This window comes from Megalops cyprinoides, chromosome 13, assembly GCF_013368585.1.
Source record: "Megalops cyprinoides isolate fMegCyp1 chromosome 13, fMegCyp1.pri, whole genome shotgun sequence".
Classification (NCBI taxonomy): domain Eukaryota; kingdom Metazoa; phylum Chordata; class Actinopteri; order Elopiformes; family Megalopidae; genus Megalops; species Megalops cyprinoides.
This window is the reverse complement of record NC_050595.1, coordinates 33899982-33918999: the sequence shown is the minus strand read 5'-3', so window position 1 is coordinate 33918999 and position 19018 is coordinate 33899982. Positions and strand designations below refer to the sequence as shown.

At 40.6% G+C, this 19018-nt stretch overlaps 1 protein-coding gene across 2 annotated transcripts in view; it reads left to right on the top strand.

The window, feature by feature from the left end:
- LOC118787754 (granule associated Rac and RHOG effector protein 1-like) overlaps positions 1-18529 on the top strand; it is a 69758-nt gene extending 51229 nt beyond the window's left edge. Inside the window, exons 10-13 of one of the 2 annotated variants that reach the window (XM_036543402.1) lie at positions 16035-16200; positions 16386-16523; positions 16702-16780; positions 17362-18529. In XM_036543402.1, the coding sequence (XP_036399295.1) occupies positions 16035-16200; positions 16386-16523; positions 16702-16780; positions 17362-17715 (737 nt within the window). In that variant the 3' untranslated portion in view covers positions 17716-18529. Of the gene's footprint in view, positions 1-16034; positions 16201-16385; positions 16524-16701; positions 16781-17358 lie in introns of both variants that reach the window. The other variant, XM_036543401.1, reaches the window with a different exon arrangement.
- Positions 18530-19018: the final 489 nt, after the last annotated feature.

Below are 19018 nucleotides of genomic sequence, written 5' to 3'. Positions count from 1 at the left end.
TTACCTTTAAATCTATCATTACTTTCAACCTGTTCCCCTTTATTCTCCTTAATTAACAATGAAACAAATAACTCACAGAATAATTGACACCATTTTAAATAGAGTAAATGATTATGCTTGTGAAACAGCGCAGATTGTGTGTAGTTTGTGTGCTTGCGAAAGCTACAACGTGAGACAACGTAATTAACAAGGACGGCATTTATCGATTTAAATTAGGCTACTTTAAATGCTCAGAATAACAAGGATGGCAATTTGAATAATTAAGTGGCAAGTAATCCCAAAGCTTTCTCTTAAATGTTTCAAATTATAGCTTTCTTGTGTTATAAAAAAAATTAAAATTACAAAACGGAGCTAAATTTAGTTAAATCGATTTAAATTACTGAGAATAAACTTTCAGGTCAGGTTGAGTGCAATGAACAATAACATTTAGAACACAGACCTCACAAAAGCTGTGATGTCTCATGAGCATTTAACGTAATTTACATCGATAAATGCCATCCTTGTTAATCGAACAATTTCACGTTGTAGCTTTCGCAAGCACAAACTACAGAAAATCTGCACTGTTTCGCGAGCATAACCATTTACTCTATTTACAATTGGTGTCAATTATTCTGTGAATTATTTGTTTTATTGTTAATCAAGGAGGATAAAGGGAAACAGGTTGAAAGTAATGATAGATTTAAAGGTAATGTTTCCGCTACCCCTGTTTCCAACTCACCGACCTCCACTGCCTTTAGATCAGAAGGCTTAGTTTAGGCTACTGTCGTCTATATCGTTCAAGAGGGATAATATCGGTTCACTTGAGACAAACGAAATGGAGCTGTTTTAGTTTTTTCCCCCTTTTTCCTGTTGGCCTTAATAGGAAAACGAAACCTAGGCCTACACATTTTTTGATATGCTATACAAGAATGTCCTATATTTTTGATTTACAATAAACATTTAACTGAGGAATATAACATGCATTTGTGTTATGTATATATACAAGATAACTATCGCTTTTATAATAGCCTAGAGTACAATAAACTTTAACGATCGTAGAATTTATGCCTAGCCTACTAAACGGTATTGGGTGGGCTAAGAAAAAAACCGACAATTAATTGATTATTATTTGATAAGGTTAACAACAATCGATTAAGGACACTTCTTAAAATTCACATCCCTAGTCTAAGGAGATTAATAAAGCCGGTGCGCACTGAGAGCTTACACGGTCTATTACATGAAGGAGTCTCCTGATGTTGTCGGAGGAGTACCTGTCTACAATAAACCCAGTTTGATCTGGCTTTATCAGTTTTGGCAGGAGCTTTTCTAACCGCCGTGAGATCATTTTGGTAATAATCTTGTAATCGCAGCTGAGCAAGTTGATTGGTCGATAATGATGAGCAATTTAGTGGATCCTTATCTTTTTTTAATAAAAGTGAAATACGGTCAGAATTCATTGTCTCGGGGAGAGTTCCATTCTCACAAAAATCGAACAACATTGGCATGATGATAGATTTGAGTTGGGGCAAGAAAGTCTTATAGAATTCACATGGGAAACCATCTGGGCCGGGACTTTTTTGGATGGCATAAAGGCAATAGCTTCCCATACTTTTCTCAGATGTAAATGGTAAGTTCAGACTTTGTCTGTTGAGATCAGACAGTGTTGGTAAGGAGATATTTTCCTGAAACAAGCTTAGCTCATCAGTCGAACATGCACATTCAGGAGTATACAGGTTCTTATAAAAATCATAAAAAGCTTCATTTATCATAAGAGGGTCATATGTTATTTCATTATTGTTCCTCTGAATAGCAGCAATGGTTCGCTCTGATATCTCCTTTTTTAACATATAAGATGGTAATCTGCTGGGCCTACTCCTGCCTGGGGAAGAATATATCTTGTTTAATTTGACGAGTATAGTCAAAATTTAACTTAGCCCTAGCTACCTGTAGTCTCCTCCATGCTGTGTCATCCATAGAGCTTTTGTGTATTTTTTCACAGCGCTCCACCACCTCCACCATCCTCTGTCAACGGCCCTCCTTTGCTTTTTTTTAAATGAACAATAACCGTACGTTCACGCCGGGAGCGGCGAGAACGTCAAAGCGACCGGAAGTCATTCATTTTCTATGTGACCCAGCGTCACTTGGTGGCGAGCAGTGGCATGACTATTGGCGGTGCGTCTTGGGCGGTGTGAGCGTCAGAATAAAGTTGAAGTCCAGGCAACTTTATGGTAATGAGTAGGGCTGCCCCCTAATAGGTGACCAAACGTTAGTCGATTAGAAGAGTCTTAGTCGACCAGGTTTTCATTGGTCGGTTAGTCCCAGGAAAAAAAACCCCTCAAACTCCATTCGGGGGCTGCACCTTGTCATTAAAATGTTATTAGACTATGTCGGGCAGGAAATCATCCAAAGTGTGGGATGATTTTGAGCGTGTAAAGGACGACCTTAAGAAGGTGACATGCAAACTCTGCATGCAAAGATTCGCCTATCATTCAGCCCTCAGCCCTGGAACTCAAACCATTTTCTGATGCCCCAAAAAATATATATTTAAATAATTAAATTAATGTCATAAGTGTGCAACGACTAGTCGACTAATGGCTTGAACTAACGACTATTAGTCGACTAGGAAAATCTTTGGTCGGGGGCAGCCCTATTAATGAGCTATGACGTGGTTCGGCAGCAACCAATTGGAATTGGTTGTGCTCAGCTCTAGAGAATTCTAGAGAACACAACCGTGTAAATATTTGTTCCCACCAAACATTAGTTCCTAAGCACAATGGAGGACAGGTTGATAATTGCCTATTTTCCCATTATTTACTTTAACGTAGGTGACACACAAAGTAACGTTAATGTTAATTAAAGACCAAGACTAGTGAACGTGTCCTATAAACTGCAACTACAACAGTAACACCACACAAATGGCTTTTAATTAGTTTATTTCCTTACCATACATGTAGCCTAATTATAATTAGGGGCCAAGCACCAAAGGTGCTAGGCACCTATTGTAATTGTTAGAATTTTTCACTATTATTATACTTTCTCCTCTGGGAGTCTATGGCAGCCCATAGAAGAACAGCCGAAGAACAGCAGAACAAGCGCTCATATTGCACTTTAACAATTGAGTATTGAATATTTAGTGGTCCAAGCACCGGAGGTGCTAGAACCCTCTTGTTTTTACTCCGATTATTTTTAAGGGCCAAGCACCAAAGGTGCTAGGCACCTATTGTAATTGTTAGAATTTTTCACTATTATTAGGGGCCAAGCACCGAAGGTGGTAGGCACCTATTGTAACCGTTAGAATTTTTCACTATTACTATTATTATTATACTTTCTCCTCTGGGAGTCTATGGCAGCCCATAAAACCTCTTGGTGGATTTTTATGAAATTTGGCACATTGATAGAGAACAGTCCAAAGTATCCAGGCCTCAAATTTGGGGTCAATCCATCTATCTCTGTAGGGCCACCAACAGGCCAAACTTCAAGGTACATTTTTACTTATAACTTTTCAACTGTTTGTCCTAGAGTTGTGATCTTTTTTCCCCTGAATCCTTGGGTCATGATGATTTGATTGCCTCCATTGGCGTTAAAGTCCACCATATTGGATTTTCCACCATTTTGAATTTTTCGAAAAACCTACTTTTGCGAACTAGTCCTAGGCCGTTGATCCTATCACCAAATTTGGTACATATCATCTACAGATGGGTGTGACCAAAAGTTATTCAAAGAATTTTGCTAGGGCAAACGATGTGGCCGCTGTCGTCCAATGAATTTCCATGCCAAAGACAGCAAAACCGGAAGTGAGCCATATGTCAACAATGCTTGGTTGCAGTCACGCCAAAATTGGTATACTTTATTAAATATATACTTTATTACCAGTGGGAATATTGGGTACCCACCAAGCTTCATGAAATTTGGCCATATGGGGGCAGTATACCAGAAAAACCGAAAAAAAAAATTCAAATGCCTATAGCTTTGGAACCAAAGCAGATGTTTCAACCAAATTTATTGTGCATCATCACAGTGAAGGACCCTAGGTGGGAAAGCATGAAACCTGTGTGTCGGCCATTTTGTTTTTCAGCCATCTTGGTATTGTCATTTTTTCAATGGTTTTCTATGGCAAGCCATAGAAGCCCTAGGTGGATGTTGGTGGAATCTGGCACCCTCATGGAGCACAGTCTAAGGTATCCAGGCTAGGGCTGTGATGGTAATGATTTTTTCTTCCTGCGGTAATAAAGCAACAAATTACTGTGATTTAGCGGTTTACCCCCCCCCCCCCCCCAGCGCTGTCCTCCGACCCCCACGCAACACAAAAAGCCAACCCATAACATTTGCACATGAGCAACTTGTTTATTTTTCTAAAAAATTCTCGGGAAGGCTGATTACAACTTAGAAAGTGATTGCAAACTTACAAATATTTCACATTTTAACATTTTTACATTTAAAATTTTAATATTTTATGTTTTAATTCACATAATTCTGTAGGCTATACAATAATGGTGTCTGAAGCAGCATGAACAGGTAGGCTATATGTAGCTGCATTAAAACAGTTTTAATTATTTTTCAAATCAAATCACAAATAAGAAGATGGTAAGGGAATATTAGGCTAATGGTTTTTAAACATGCAACATAATTGAACATTCATGATGTTGGTAGGCTATCTACTACAATCACTGCTTGTATAAAGTGCTGCAAAAAATCAAAATGTAGGCTACTCATTCTTTATTTTACGGTCTTTATTTTACTTGGCAAACACAGATTAATCAAATGAATCATATTATCAAGTTTGACCGCAACTTCCTTCTGTAATTCCAGCGTGGGTATTTACCTGGCTGAATTACTGAACGGCGTGTGAAATGCAGATGTGCTGAATGGCAAATTTCGTTTTGACCTTTTCGCGCGTACGGTCACACCGGTGTGATTAAACTAGTGCGATTAGAACACTAGATTGGAGAAATTCTAGCTAATTTTAGCTTTGAGGAAACAGCAATTTAACTCTAAAAATGTAGCAAATGCTAACTGAAATCTATAAGAAACTTAATAACACAAATGAAAACATAACGAACCATATCAATCGAGCTCTTGCTCGATTGCTCGGTTGCTCTTGCTCGACTGCTCTAGCTTGGACGAGTTCCTGCTGTGTTTGTGCTGTGTTTGTTGGTGTTGTGTTTGTGGAGTGGTTTCTGTGCTTTTACATTCAATCGGATAAAAATAAAAATTGGTTCTATTTACCTAGCTATTACATAAGGTAGGTCTGATCTGCTCTTACAGTTGAATCTTTTGTTGCCATTAGGGGACAGAGAGGGAATTTTCCACTTTTTTTCCTCCGTCGCAGCTAATTCGGCTCTAGCCGACGAGAGGTTTTTTGTGGTTTTTCGCCCTCTCAGGAGCAAATCTCTAAATAATTAAGCAGCACACTTTAGCTAGCTATTCGGGTAGTTTAGCTAACTAGCCGGTTCACTTTTTTTTTACCTTTTTCTACTATTTTTCAGCGTCAGATTTTAGGATATTCTGATTCTGGTTGTGTTAGCGCGTCTGCGCGTTTGCTGAACTGTAAACGTAATTTTATTGTATTAAGCTAAGTGGCATGTCTTGCGCTTGATTTCTGCCTTCTGACTGTTCTGAGCCACCTCGGTGCTTTTAGCACTTTTTTAGCTGGTAATTCTGTCTCGGCAGTAAATCCTTATTTAGGGAAAGCGTTTACAGTTAGGGGAAAAAATGTGGCCAAAACTGTGCGAGAGTTGCCGGATGATCGGATTTCTGGAGGGAGACCTCCAGAATGAGTTCATCTGCGACCGTTGCCGACTTGTCGAGCACTTGGAGAACAAGATTCTTGATCTCGAGGCCCAACTAGCTGGACTCCACAGTAATCCTGAATTGTTAGAGTTCCAGGAACTGATTAGTACGCCCTATAGAGAGATAGTGTGCTCACCCAAGCCGGGTAGGGGGGAAGATACAGACCAGATAGGGCGAGAGAGCTGGGTTACAGTAGGGCGTAAACGTAGAAAGGGGCACAAAATTCCAAGAGGGGCAGTATCTCCAGAGATTGCGGTGACCAACCGTTTCGCGCCACTGCAGGACGAGTTGACCCACGATCCTGAGAGTGGGAGGACTGAAGAGCCCCAGGGCACCCAGATGGCCTCATCCTCCAAGAAAAGGGAGTTGGTGATAGTGGGGGATTCAGTCATTAGAGGGGTAGATAGCATAGTGTGTTCGCGCGACAAGGAGTCTCGCATGGTCTGTTGCCTGCCTGGTGCCCAGGTTGGAGACCTCCTGGAGAGCGCGGACAAGCTCCTGGCCAGAGCGGGGGAGGATCCGGTGGTCATGGTCCATGTTGGAACCAATGACATAGGAAAGGGTAGGTTCGGGGTTCTGCAAGAAAAATTTATTGAGCTAGCGGGGAAGATTAGGAGCAGAACCTCCACGGTAGTCTTCTCTGGAATTCTACCAGTACCACGTGCAAGCAAAGGGAAGCAAGCCTTTATATGGAGGTTTAACACGTGGTTACAAACCTGGTGTAGGAAAGAGGGGTACAGGTTTATGGGGCACTGGGACTCCTTTTGGAACAGGGGTGACCTGTACAAGTGGGACGGGTTGCACCTGAACCGGAGGGGTACAGCTGCACTGGGCCAGCGTATGCTTAGGGTAGCAGAGGGTTATTTAAACTAGGGTCTGGGGGGGCAGGGAGTTTATACAGTCAGATGGGTAGGGATAGACAGACTGCCGGAATAGAACACACCATGGCTAAATATCTTATTAGTAGAGAGGAAACGATGCTTGTAAATCAGTCAGAACAGCACTGTAATAGAGGTGGTTCTGGGCAGTTGGGGGCGGGGGTAGAGGGCAGGAGAGGCACACATGGTACCCTGAAATTTCTCTGTTTAAATGCTAGAAGCATAAAAAATAAAATTCTCGATCTGGAAACCGTTATGAGTAATAGTAACTTTGATGTTGTTGGGATTACAGAGACGTGGCTTGGTCCAGGGGATGGGGATGAGTACAACGTAGAGGGATACAAGCTGCTAAGAAAAGATAGAATCAATAGAAGAGGAGGAGGCGTAGCTCTCTATGTAAAGGATAATCTTAATACTCAGGAAATACCAGGAATGGAGCCCCTTGGTGTTAGTGAAGACTTATGGATTAAGATATTGGGGGAAAATCAAAAAGGCCTGAATGTTGGAGTATGCTATAGGCCACCAGCCTCAGATAGCAATGTCAGTAGTACTCTTTGATAACATTAAACTTGCATGTCAGGAGGGTGAGACAATAGTAATGGGGGACTTCAATTACCCTTCAATTAATTGGGAAGCTGTGTCAGGTCAAGGTAAATGTGAGGAAGAGTTTTTGGATGTTGTAAATGACTGTTTTTTGATACAGTCTGTTACTCAACCCACGAGAGAGAACACAATCCTAGATCTGGTTCTGTGTAATAATCCTGATAGAATCGGCAGTATTGAGGTAGGGGAACCACTCAGTACAAGTGACCATAGTTCAATTACATTTGAAGTTTTTTGGCAAGTTAAGTCTGCATTCTCCAATGGTAGAGTATTCAACTTTAGGCAAGCTGACTTTATTAAGATGCGTGATTATACAAGGAATATAAACTGCGTACCTCTTCTAGGTGGTAAAACTGTCAAAGAAATGTGGTGCATATTTAAAACGATTATTCTGGATGTACAGCGTAAATTCATTCCGCAAGTGAGAAAAGGAAAACTGAAAAAGAAGCATCCACAGTGGATAAATAAGTGACTGCGGAACAGTTTAAAACAAAAAAGGAAATTATTTAGAAAATATAAGTTGGAGAGCTCAGATAGAAATAAGATTGAATACAGTAATATGCGAGCTGAAGTTAAGAAAAAAATAAGGGAAGCCAAAAGGTGGTATGAAAGACAAATTGCAGTAGATGCAAAGAGCAACTCTAAACGTTTTTTTCAATATTATGGTCAAAAAAGGATAGTTAAGGATGAAATAAGAGGTATAAAAAATAAGGATGGGGTTATGGTTTACGATAACAAAGCTATTGCTGATACACTAAACAGTTACTTTGTGGAGAGTTTCACTAGTGAAGTGTTTTTGCATATGCCTTCAGGTGCAGTCAGTTCTCAGAGTCGTATGGAGGAAGTTGATTTAAATGATGCAGAAGTACTAGATAAACTCCAAAAACTTAAAACAAATAAGGCAGCAGGCCCTGATGGAATATATCCAAGAGTTCTCAGAGAACTAGCAGAGGTGGTTTACAAGCCTCTGACAGTTATTTTTAAGCAATCCCTTAAAACTGGAGAAACTGGAGAAATACCAGATGACTACCAGATGACTGGAAACATGGCAACCTATCTACAAGAAAGGAGACCGGACTGAACCAGGAAATTATAGGCCTGTCAGCTTAACTTGTATCGCATGCAAAATACTGGAATCCATCATTAGGGATAATTTGCAATTATTCCTGGAACGAAATGGTGTTCTAAATGATAGCCAACAAGGTTTTCGCAGAGGGAGGTCGTGCTTAACAAACCTCCTGGACTTCTTTGAGGAAGCTACAGCATGTCTGGACTCAAACCAGGCTTATGATATTATCTATTTGGACTTACAAAAGGCATTTGACAAAGTTCCGCACGAGAGACTCATATTGAAAATGACATCTGCGGGAATTACAGGAGCCATCACCGAGTGGGTTCGAAGTTGGCTGTCTAATAGAAAGCAGACTGAAACTGTGGGGGGAATTGTATCGGAGCAGGGTCCTGTACGAAGTGGAGTCCCGCAGGGATCGGTGTTGGGGCCTTTGCTATTTCTTATATACATAAATGATCTTGATGCAGAGGTTAGAAGTAAAATAGTAAAATTTGCAGATATTTAAATTTATAAAAGGAATCAATAAGGTTAACTATAATAGATTCTTTAGGGTGAGTTCAGTCTGTAAAACAAGAGGACATAAATGGAAACTAGTTAAGAGTAAGTTCCGCACTGATGTAAGGAAATATTATTTTACACAAAGAGTTATCAATACATGGAATAGGTTGCCAGGTCATGTAGTTGAGGCAGAGACCCTTGCTGTGTTCAAGTCTAGACTTGATGCAGTTTTGGATACTCTTTAATTAAGAAATGGCGAGCTTAGTTGGGCCAATTGGCCTGTTCTCGTCATCATATGTTCTTATGTTCTTATGTTCTTATATAAGGTAACACGCGTGCTACATACCATAACAAATAAGTTACATGCGAAAGGGTTAAAACGAAATTCACTCATACACTGTAATGATAGACTCATCCACTGTAATGGATTTTTGAAAAAAAATATTTATTTTCAATTTTTTGAAAAACTTACTTTTGCGATCTAGTCCTAGACCGTTGATCCTGTCACCACCAAATTTGGTTTGTATCATCTACAGAGGGTTCTGACCAAAAGTAATTCAAAGAATCTTGCTAGGGCAAATGATACGGCTGCTGTCGTCCAATGAAATTCCATGGTGAAGACACCAAAACAGGAAGTGAGTCATATCTCAGCAATGCTTTGTTGGTATTAGCAACACTGGGTATGCACCAAGTTTCATGAAATTTGGCCACTTGGGGCGCTATACCATTAAAAATCATTAAAATATCCATTACTCTGGCAGAAAAGCAGATATCTCAACTAAATTTCATCAAAGTTAAGGATCCTATCTGGGAACTTATGAAACCTCCACATCAGCCATTTAGTGTTTCCTCCATCTTTGATTTTGTGAAAAACACATTTAACCACCTCCTCCTAGAGTTATGGCACAATGAGGTTTTATTACCTCTTTGGACCATTGTCTTTGAGTTGTTAAAGGATAGTTGCCAGGTTGAACAATGTGGCTGCAGTGTACCCACAAATTTGCCTGTGAAGTCGCCATAAAGGAACAGTGGCCATATCTCTGCAATGCTTTTGTGCATTGGCATAAAATTCGATACACATGCTTACAATTAGGCCTGGGTGCCACACAGCAAGTTTAGTGAAATTTGGCCACTTTGGGGTGCTATACTGAAAAACAGGTTTGAACACCCATGTGTCCATGTACTTAGTTTTTAATAACATTTTGTAATGGCATTGTAATGACATCACAAGGCACAGATCACACAAAGAAAAGCAGATATTGCGACCAATTTTTTGTAGATCATTACATCATTACATATCAGGTCCTAACTGGGAAATGAACACGTAGTTCAATATCCAAATGGTATGGCTGCTAAGATACAATTAGTTTGTTGCACTTAAAATAGGCACATCTCCTGCACCTTTTGACCTATTGCCACAACTAATGCACTAAATAGTGTTGAAGAAACACTTGGACATTCCATATTGGCTTGAATGTAAGACAGGGTTTTTTTTCTACTTCAGAAATTTCATCTGATATGTGGGATTGTCTTACATGGGAGGACTAGACTTCTAAATGTCATTATACATTAACAGCAGCAGATGGTGCCATTTATCTGAGCGTGTTCAGTGGTATTAGAAATCCCAGTAGACTAGTTTATTTTTATTTTATTTAAATAACGTATTCATTTGAAAATGTGATTACATTTTATTTTTATTTAAATGTGGCAATTTCATCTAAAATATGTAGACAATATATCACCGTACCTTGTTTTATTCAGTGTGTCTGCGTTCAGTTTGTACCTTGTCCCTGTGTTCGTGTGGCTTTCATCTGGGTGTTCTGTTTTTCTAGCACAGTCCAATGTCATTTGGACATGCTATATTGCCCATAGGTGTGAGTGTAAGAGTGGGTGTCAATGTGTCTGATGGACTGGTGTCTTGTTCAGCGGTTGTTTTGATTGTCTACCTTTTGGCTCTGTGGTGCTTGGCCCCTTCATTGCTGCTTGCAGCTATATTTGTTCATTTCTTTCTTTAATTGCTTGATTTCTTACCTTCACATTTAAAAGATTTAATGAGGTTAACTTATACCCTACTTGTGGTCAGTCGTCACAAAGATACCGGTCGCTTTGCAGCCCCTTTAAATAAAGTTTGCAAGACCAAGCATTCTGAACGAACTTAGCCACCTATTTCATTTACGTCAGAGTGTAGGCTACACTTCTTCGACAGCGTTGTTAGCAGGGCAGCCAGAGAGCGAATTTTGACGCTTTCACCCCTCCTGGTGTGAACATATGGTAAGAGATTAGATGCCCTCTTATAGTACCTTTAGCAGCCTCCCAAATAATAGCAGGGAAACGGGGAAATTATTCTGTTTATAGTCATCAATCCATGCACACATTTCATTTTTAAAATGAAACCGCCAGCTCCTCGATTTAGGGATGTCTTTTAATTTTGTAATTAAATGTAAATTTTTTTTTCTCTTTATCGGATGTCGAGCCCATTTGCCTTCCACAAAATCACATTTAATTGAGTGCTGCTAGCCATAACTTACTGCCAAAATATTAGGGAATAAAATGTCCCCAATAGTTAGGCTATAAAAATGAATGCCGCTAATAAGAAAAATAAAAAAGACATAACTTTGCAAAGAGAACTTTAAAACCTGAACATCCCAGCCGGATTCCCAAATAATCCGACAATCCCGTGTAGGGCCATAAAAAAGACCCTGAGTCACAAACCGTTGGCTATTCCGAAACAACAGGAATTTAGAGCCCAATTGCCTTGCACAGTCTAGCTAAATTGTGACAATGCCCGTACCCACTCCCCTTAAGCGGTCAATTCCTGCAGCTAAATGAACAGATACAAAAGCTGATAGCTTTTTGTTTGTTGTAGCTAATTAGCTAAAATGGACAAAACAAAGGTAATAACAATAACAGAACAGCGTTGCTGTGCCAGAAAACACAAATTTAGAAAAGGTAGCTAGCTAGCTAACCACCTAGCTAGTGTCAACGTGCATATGAGTTTGGCTTCTCCGAATTTAACAGGCTTCCGTCGTGATGCTTGGAGTATCATTTCCTTGTCAGTATATTTCAGAAAGCGCAGAGTAATTGGCCGTGGATGTTTGCCTTTGGCTGACTTAACACTCAAAGCAAGTTTAAGCTTTGAGGTAAATGGCCAGTTGACCTTAGTAATAAATTTAACAGTTGTATTTTTGCATGTTTTGTGCTGTTAATCAGGGGCGTAGGAACCGGGGGGGACGGGGGGGGGGGGTATTTGTGTGGGCTGTTTTTGCCCCAAACTAGTTCCCCAATAAATTAATTTCTCTAAATGAGTAAAAACATTATTTGTAGTCGTGTCACAACAACCGGTAAATTTAGAATTAAAGTTTAATTTGGAAACGGAATGTCTTTGTCACTGATCACGTTTTGTGAGCGCGCCACTTTTACTGACTGGATCATTATCAAAAAACACACAAGAACAATCAACGTGTGTGGATTTAATTAGCGACCAGTTTTCACATTAGTCATCTTTTTAATAATTTGGTGATAGTGATTGTAGCCTAGGCTATTAGCTAGCTAGTTTCTGTACTGTTGAAACTACTGTACGTTAAATAAAATTTGATTTCAGGATATGTTGAATTCATGTTAAACGACGACTGCAAGCACAGTAAACCCATTAAACAGGTTTTTATTTTTGAAGATAACTCAGGGCTCCCGCTTGTTGCCACAGCAGATTAACTAGGTCGACACAGCCTGAGGCTCTGGCTACAACAGTTGTTTAAAAAGCACTGGGCTAAAAAAACATTGAGTTCACGAGGTAACCGCCGCTCGCTTGGTATCAGATTCTCTATAGTCTACTACTGAACAGTATTCTGTTTGAGTATGTTGTAAATTTTCATATATAACGTTAGCTTACTTACTTATTTCGCTGATCATTAATGAACAAGCTAAGTTTAGCTAGTCAGCTGTTTTGTCACTGACATAGGCCTATCGCTGAGGTAAAGTTAGGTACTTTAGGTTAGGTAAGTTAGATTAGTGAGGTATCAGCTAGCTAGCTGGTAATACCTGTGGGAGAATTATGTGACCAACTTTGTGAAGAAAACTTCACTACAATATTCAGTCGACAAGTTTTAGAAACTGCAAAGAATAAACGTTTTAATTAAGTTAAACAAAAAACATACACACAGTATATACTGTACTTCCACGCTTTCCTGTTGTTCAAGGCCATAGATTTTCATCAATGTTGCACCTGTTTTCCCTGGCTATACAGTAAGGGAAAACCTGTCTGCTGTGTTTAGTCCATAATTGGTAGTCTTCTGCTGTGATCGGATGGCATGCCATCATTGCATCAAAGTGTGACATTTGGTTATGTGGATTAGTGTCATACACTTTCCATCTCCACAAGGAAAATAACTCTTTATATATAGGCCTAATGAGACACATCCTAATGTTGGGTGACACACCTTCATGTTGGGCAAACTCTGCCCCAGATGTGCATCTCCTATGTCCAGATGAGCTTAGTAGTAACAGAGGTGTGCAGCTCTTCTTGAAAGCACTTAAGCGGTGTTTACACATGCATACCTTCTTATTTCAAACCAACCTGATATTGTTTTATTCTTCAATCAAGATATATGCTCCTTTAAGGACGGGGATTACGTATACAGACATAAAATTCATAGCAAGTTGTGTCCCCCCCAATATCAAACTCTCTCCTACGCCCTTGCTGTTAATGGTTGCTTTATTAAACTAAAAGCTAAAAGCCTCAAATAACAGTCTTGAAAGTAAGTTCAAATAGGAATAAAGTAACTGCTACCACCCTGTGCGGTGGTGTTATTGTGTATTAATGATGAAGTCTTCACAAGTTTCTTTTTGAGTAACAATAACAGTGAGACCTTAGAGGAGAATTCTGAGGTCATCCATAGAGGAAGGGGTTCGTTTTTCCTCCCCCGCATTTCTAAGTCTATTAGGTTTCAGTCATACTGAATTAAGTCTTGATTTTTCTGGCAGCACTTGGTCAGAATGATCTCAGCATGTAACATGTCTATAATTGGTTCAGTGGAACACGTGTGAAACTGGCTGCATTGCAGTGCTTGACCCCTGCAATGAAACTCTGTTACTACCAGGAAGGGTAGTGTGATATTTCCTCCATAGTTACCGGAAGCCGAATGAAATGCAAAAATGAATGTATGGTTCAGGTGTAGCAAAACCTCTGGGGAACCTTGATTATGTTGGAGTGGAACTGTGTGACCACTAGGGATGAAACAGTTACCGGTTTCACGGTAAACTGCAGTAAAATTCCGGTTAGTATTACCGTTTCAAATTTTATGTGGGTTTCAAAATCATGTGGGTTACAGATGTTAGGGGTCGACCGATACGGTTTTTTCAAGGCCGATCAAATGAAAATTCTTTCTCAAAGATAAAAATAAACTCAAAATTGCAATAGGCTAACTAAAATGACCACATTTGGCATTACTGGTTATCTGTGAGGGTCACATTTGAGCTGCAGCATGTGTGCGAGGGTGTGCACGTTCGAATGAGACGGTGTACGAGAGAGAGACAGGGCCTACTAAAAGGGGGCTAATATTGACGTTGTGGTTAAATTTCTCTATGGTTATCTTATTTTGGCTGCGCAACAGATGCCTATCGCTATTTCAAAAGCATTAAATTATCGGACGAACAATGGCAATCATTGCGTAAGAAATAAAGCGAATTGATACATCATTTAGGCGGCATTTTCATCATAAAGTATGAAATATCAAACCTTAAAACTAGCCTGTGCGTCCACGCTTTTTCTGAAGCTGCGGGGAGATTCTAGGAGTCCATTTCCTCATAAGTCATTTGTGTGGGAAAAATGGACAGCTCATAAAAAATGTAGGGTACTGTGTGGAAGGACTGTGATAACGTTAGCGAAAATACTGTGAAGTGCAAACTGTGTGCTGCAATTTTTTATTTTAATAACTCGACTTCCATGATGAGGAGGAGGACAAATGAAGAAACATCAAAGCGGCAAAAGGGCATTTTCAGCTTTGCCGCGAGGTTCCGACATCTAGTGCAACCGCAAGCGAGCTGAAGTTTAATTTCGTGAATGGTTGCTTAAATGACGACTGTAATTCGGAAGGGCTGTGCTTTAGGATAAATTTCTTTGAATGTTTAATTTGAAAGAATAAATATACATTACTATGTGTTAAATGTGCAGTGTCAAACTGGTGCAATTTACAGCATAAGTGCACCAATTAATCCTTATTACAACTCTTTATTTCTTTTATATTCCAAGCTTGTTTTTTAGCTTAAACATAGACTACTTATACTGATTCAAAAACGTCCAATTAGCCTAGTGCAATTTGGTTAACGGCATGGTTTGAGTACAACGACCTTTTTACTGGATACTTACCCTCCATCCTTGTTTCCAGCAGCAGGTCTGAGAGAACTTGATTTTCAAGGTCAGATAATGTTGTCTGTCTCGGCCAATGAGGGAATTTTGTGGAAAGAATGTTAGCCATACCGATAGCATTTTTTTTCTGACAGAGGATTTGCGTCGGGATAGTACACGCATTGCTTTCAAAAGTTTTTTTTTTTTGGGAATTTGGATAAAAAATATACCGATGACCGATAATAAAAAATTTGCTAATATCAGCCCCGATTATCTAACCGCCAGATAATTGGTCGATCCCTAACAGATGTGCATCTGTTAGAAGAAAACATCTGTGGACTACACTTAATAATAATAAAAAATAGGTCACATTTGGTGTGAAAATAGATGAAGGCAAAATAGCATTTGCCTTCAATTTGCATTGGGTAGCAGGAGTGTAACTGTAAGGTGGTGGCAGTCAGAGCAGAGAGCTGTTTATTGTGCTGCCATATTGGAGAGTAGACCAGGGACTTGATTACAGTAGAGTTCCATTAATGTTCACAGCGACACCAAGCCATAGCCCCATGGCCATGTTCACAGAAACACAGAGAAATGCTCGGCAGGATTAGCTGGTGGGAGGAGAGCCGAGCTGCAGGAACAGGTGTGCCAGCCTCTTTCACAGAAACATGAGTTTGTACTGAAAATGTTCTGCGTATGACTCAAGGTCTTTGGACTGTTTACCTTATACTCCTGTGAAATGTATTCAGGTGCACATGTATGCACACAAATGTGTGCCCAATATGCATCTGCAGCGATATTTCCCATCTTTGTGTAATGTGTCATATGTGGCGAGTCAGACGCTGACTGTCTTTGTTTCTTTCTCTGTACGCAGTTGGCTCTGACCCTGAGTTTGCACGCTACGTGGCTGGGGTGAGCCAGGCCATGCAGCAGAAACGGCAGGTGCAGCACATCCGTCACCCTAGCAACACCCGCAGCAACTGGCCAATCACAGATGAGCCTCACAGGACCTGGAACCACCCTGAATACTACGCCGAGGGGTGGGCGATTGCTGCTACCTTAAATATGACTGTGATGTTGTTTGAACAGTTTTCACTGTGCAATGTTGTGTGAACAGTTTTGACCATGTGATGGTGAGAGTATAAACAGTTTTGGGTCTAGAAATCAGGCAAAAGAGGAGAGGATGCAGCGATTGAATGCAGAGGATTTCCTTCTGTCTGAACAGGGATACCACGAACAGCAGCTGGTCAGCCAATCAGGGAGACTCGGCCAGCTCCAGTGATGAGACCTCCTCAGCCAATGGGGACAGTCTGTTTTCTATGTTCTCAGGACCTGACCTCGTGGCTGCCGTCAAACAGAGAAGGTACAGCCGAGCTGCTCAGCGTATCGCACCAGCGCTTTGACGCTCTCTTGTTCATTTACTATTTACCTTGGTAGACTTGCTTACATTGGGCTACTGGCTTAAAGTGTTTCATCAGTGCTGCTAGCAGAATGAGGGCTGCTCTGTACAGCATATCAGTGGCTCTCTTCTCTCTGTGCAGGAAACACAGCTGCGGTGAGCAGGAAGCGTGTCCTTTACCCTCGCCACCTCTCCACCACTCCGGAGATGATGACAATCAGGTAAGGTGTTCTGCCCATTCTGAACGGCACCCCCTCTCTGGGTGTAGGTTGCTTCTCTTATCTGTGCTCTGCTGTTTACATTTACATTTACATTTATTTATTTAGCAGACGCTTTTATCCAAAGCGACTTACAAAAGTGCATACAGTAGGTACAGCGACAGTACGGGGACAGGATGTGTACAGTTCCACAATGAGACAGTTCTCAGCTGAGAGCAAGGTCTGTTTGAGGACGCCGTACTATCAGATTTGTACAATTACAGCCTAAAGGGCAACTAGTACAATACACTTTCGAACGGCAAACTTCAACAACTTCAAACGGCACAATGAGCGTCAGGGTAAAGGCGGCAACAAGAGAAATTTAAAAGCACAATTTAAAAAGCACAGCAATTTACGACAGCACTGATGGGCGGGGGGGGGGCAGCAATTGTGTGCTGGGTCAGTCCAGGTAGAGTCTGAAGAGGTGCGTCTTCAGGCCCCGTCTGAAGCTGTTAATGCGCCTTTTCTGTTTGTCACCATGAGCGGCCTTTCATGACCTTTTCTTCTTGGGTTCTACAACGCACTAATGACCTTATCCCCAGCAGGAGAGCAAAACAAAAACCTGGCCCCCCAAGGCCCCTTGGCAGCACTCCTCCCCCCACACCAACACCCTGCCCAATCACAGCTCTTCCTTGTACCAGATGGCCATCCCCTCCAGCCAGTGGGGTGATTCGATGCAGATGCTGCAGTCACCAGTGTGGTCGACCGCCAGCAACTGCTCACCTTCAGCGGGGATCTCCTCCTTCCCTTTCAGTCAGCATCAGCAGCAGCAGCAGCAAGTTCAGACCACAGTGCAACATCAGCAGCAGCAGTCCTCCCAGCACAAAGCCATCACCAAGGGCTTCAAGGCTTTCCCCTTCAAGCATGAGCAGAGGCCCTCCTATCTGCACCAGTACTGAGCCCAGAGTGCAGTGTACCTACGCGGGCTAATGTCACCACAGCAAATGAAGGAAGTGTACATAGGCTTGTCATACACTCGCAGTGGTGGTTTAGGTGAAACCATCGGGCATCCGCCGGTGCACTCTCAAAAACCTTTTTTTTTTAGACAAGCATTGAAGCAGTTTGTACATGTTTTCCCATTTCAGAAATGTCCATTTTCCAAGGACACATTTTGTAAGCCGCATGCAAACTGTGCTGATAGCAGCTGGTGTGACGGCCACCTCTGCTGGCCAAACGCATATACTTTCTTTCCTGAGATTTCAGCAGCCTGGATTGTACACCACAAATTTTTCCATTCTACTACTGCAGTTAAATATATATAAAAACGAGTGTGGGGGAGTTCATCCTCCACAATACTGTGTGTTTGTGAAGCTGTGACTTTGAAATCTCATGTTAAATCATGTGTGATGAACCAGACTTCAGCTCTCGCCCACTGTTTCATAGTTTGTAAATGACTCAAATTGATATATAAATAATTTACTTCTTTATATTAAGAGGCTTTGAGCAGGCTCAGCAAAATTATAATCATTGCAAAGGTGCAATTTGAAAGATGTACACTACTTTTTTTTTTTTTTTTTTTTTTACAACTGACAAAGGAAAATGGCAGTATCTATGTGCCATGTTAATATTGGTTACACATGCAGATTCATATTTTCCAACCAAAGTTTTGTTGAGAAAGTGACTGGTGCTTCAGTGTAGAAGAATGAATTCCAACTTTTATTGGTATAAAAAAAATAATAAACACAGGAAATGTCTGCTTTGTGTTTTTTTTTTTCCCAGCTGGGCAGGTCTTGTGAATGATTATCCAACTCTTAAATTGAACTCAACTTTTAAATACATTTTCCTTGTACAAATACTGACAGTATTAATCTTATTTTATATTTTCTTAAGAGTTATACCATTACTGTACATGTTTTATGTTAGTATAACATTGCCATATTGAGTAACCGGTTAGTTTTTTCCCTTCTGATGGTGAAAAGCACATTTTCTTTCTTACACTTTAACTACATCGTGTGTGTGTGTGTGTATATATATATATATATATATATATGGACAAAAGTATTTGGCCACACCTGTTTTTCAGGGTTTGGGCTAGGCCCCTTATCTCCAGTGAAGGGCAGTCTTAATGCTTCAGCATACTGAGACATTTTGGACAATGCTATGCTTCCAACTTTGTGGCAACAGTTTGGGGAAGGCCCTTTTCTATTCCAACATGACTGTGCCCCAGTGCACAAAGCAAGGACTATAAAGACATGGTTTGAT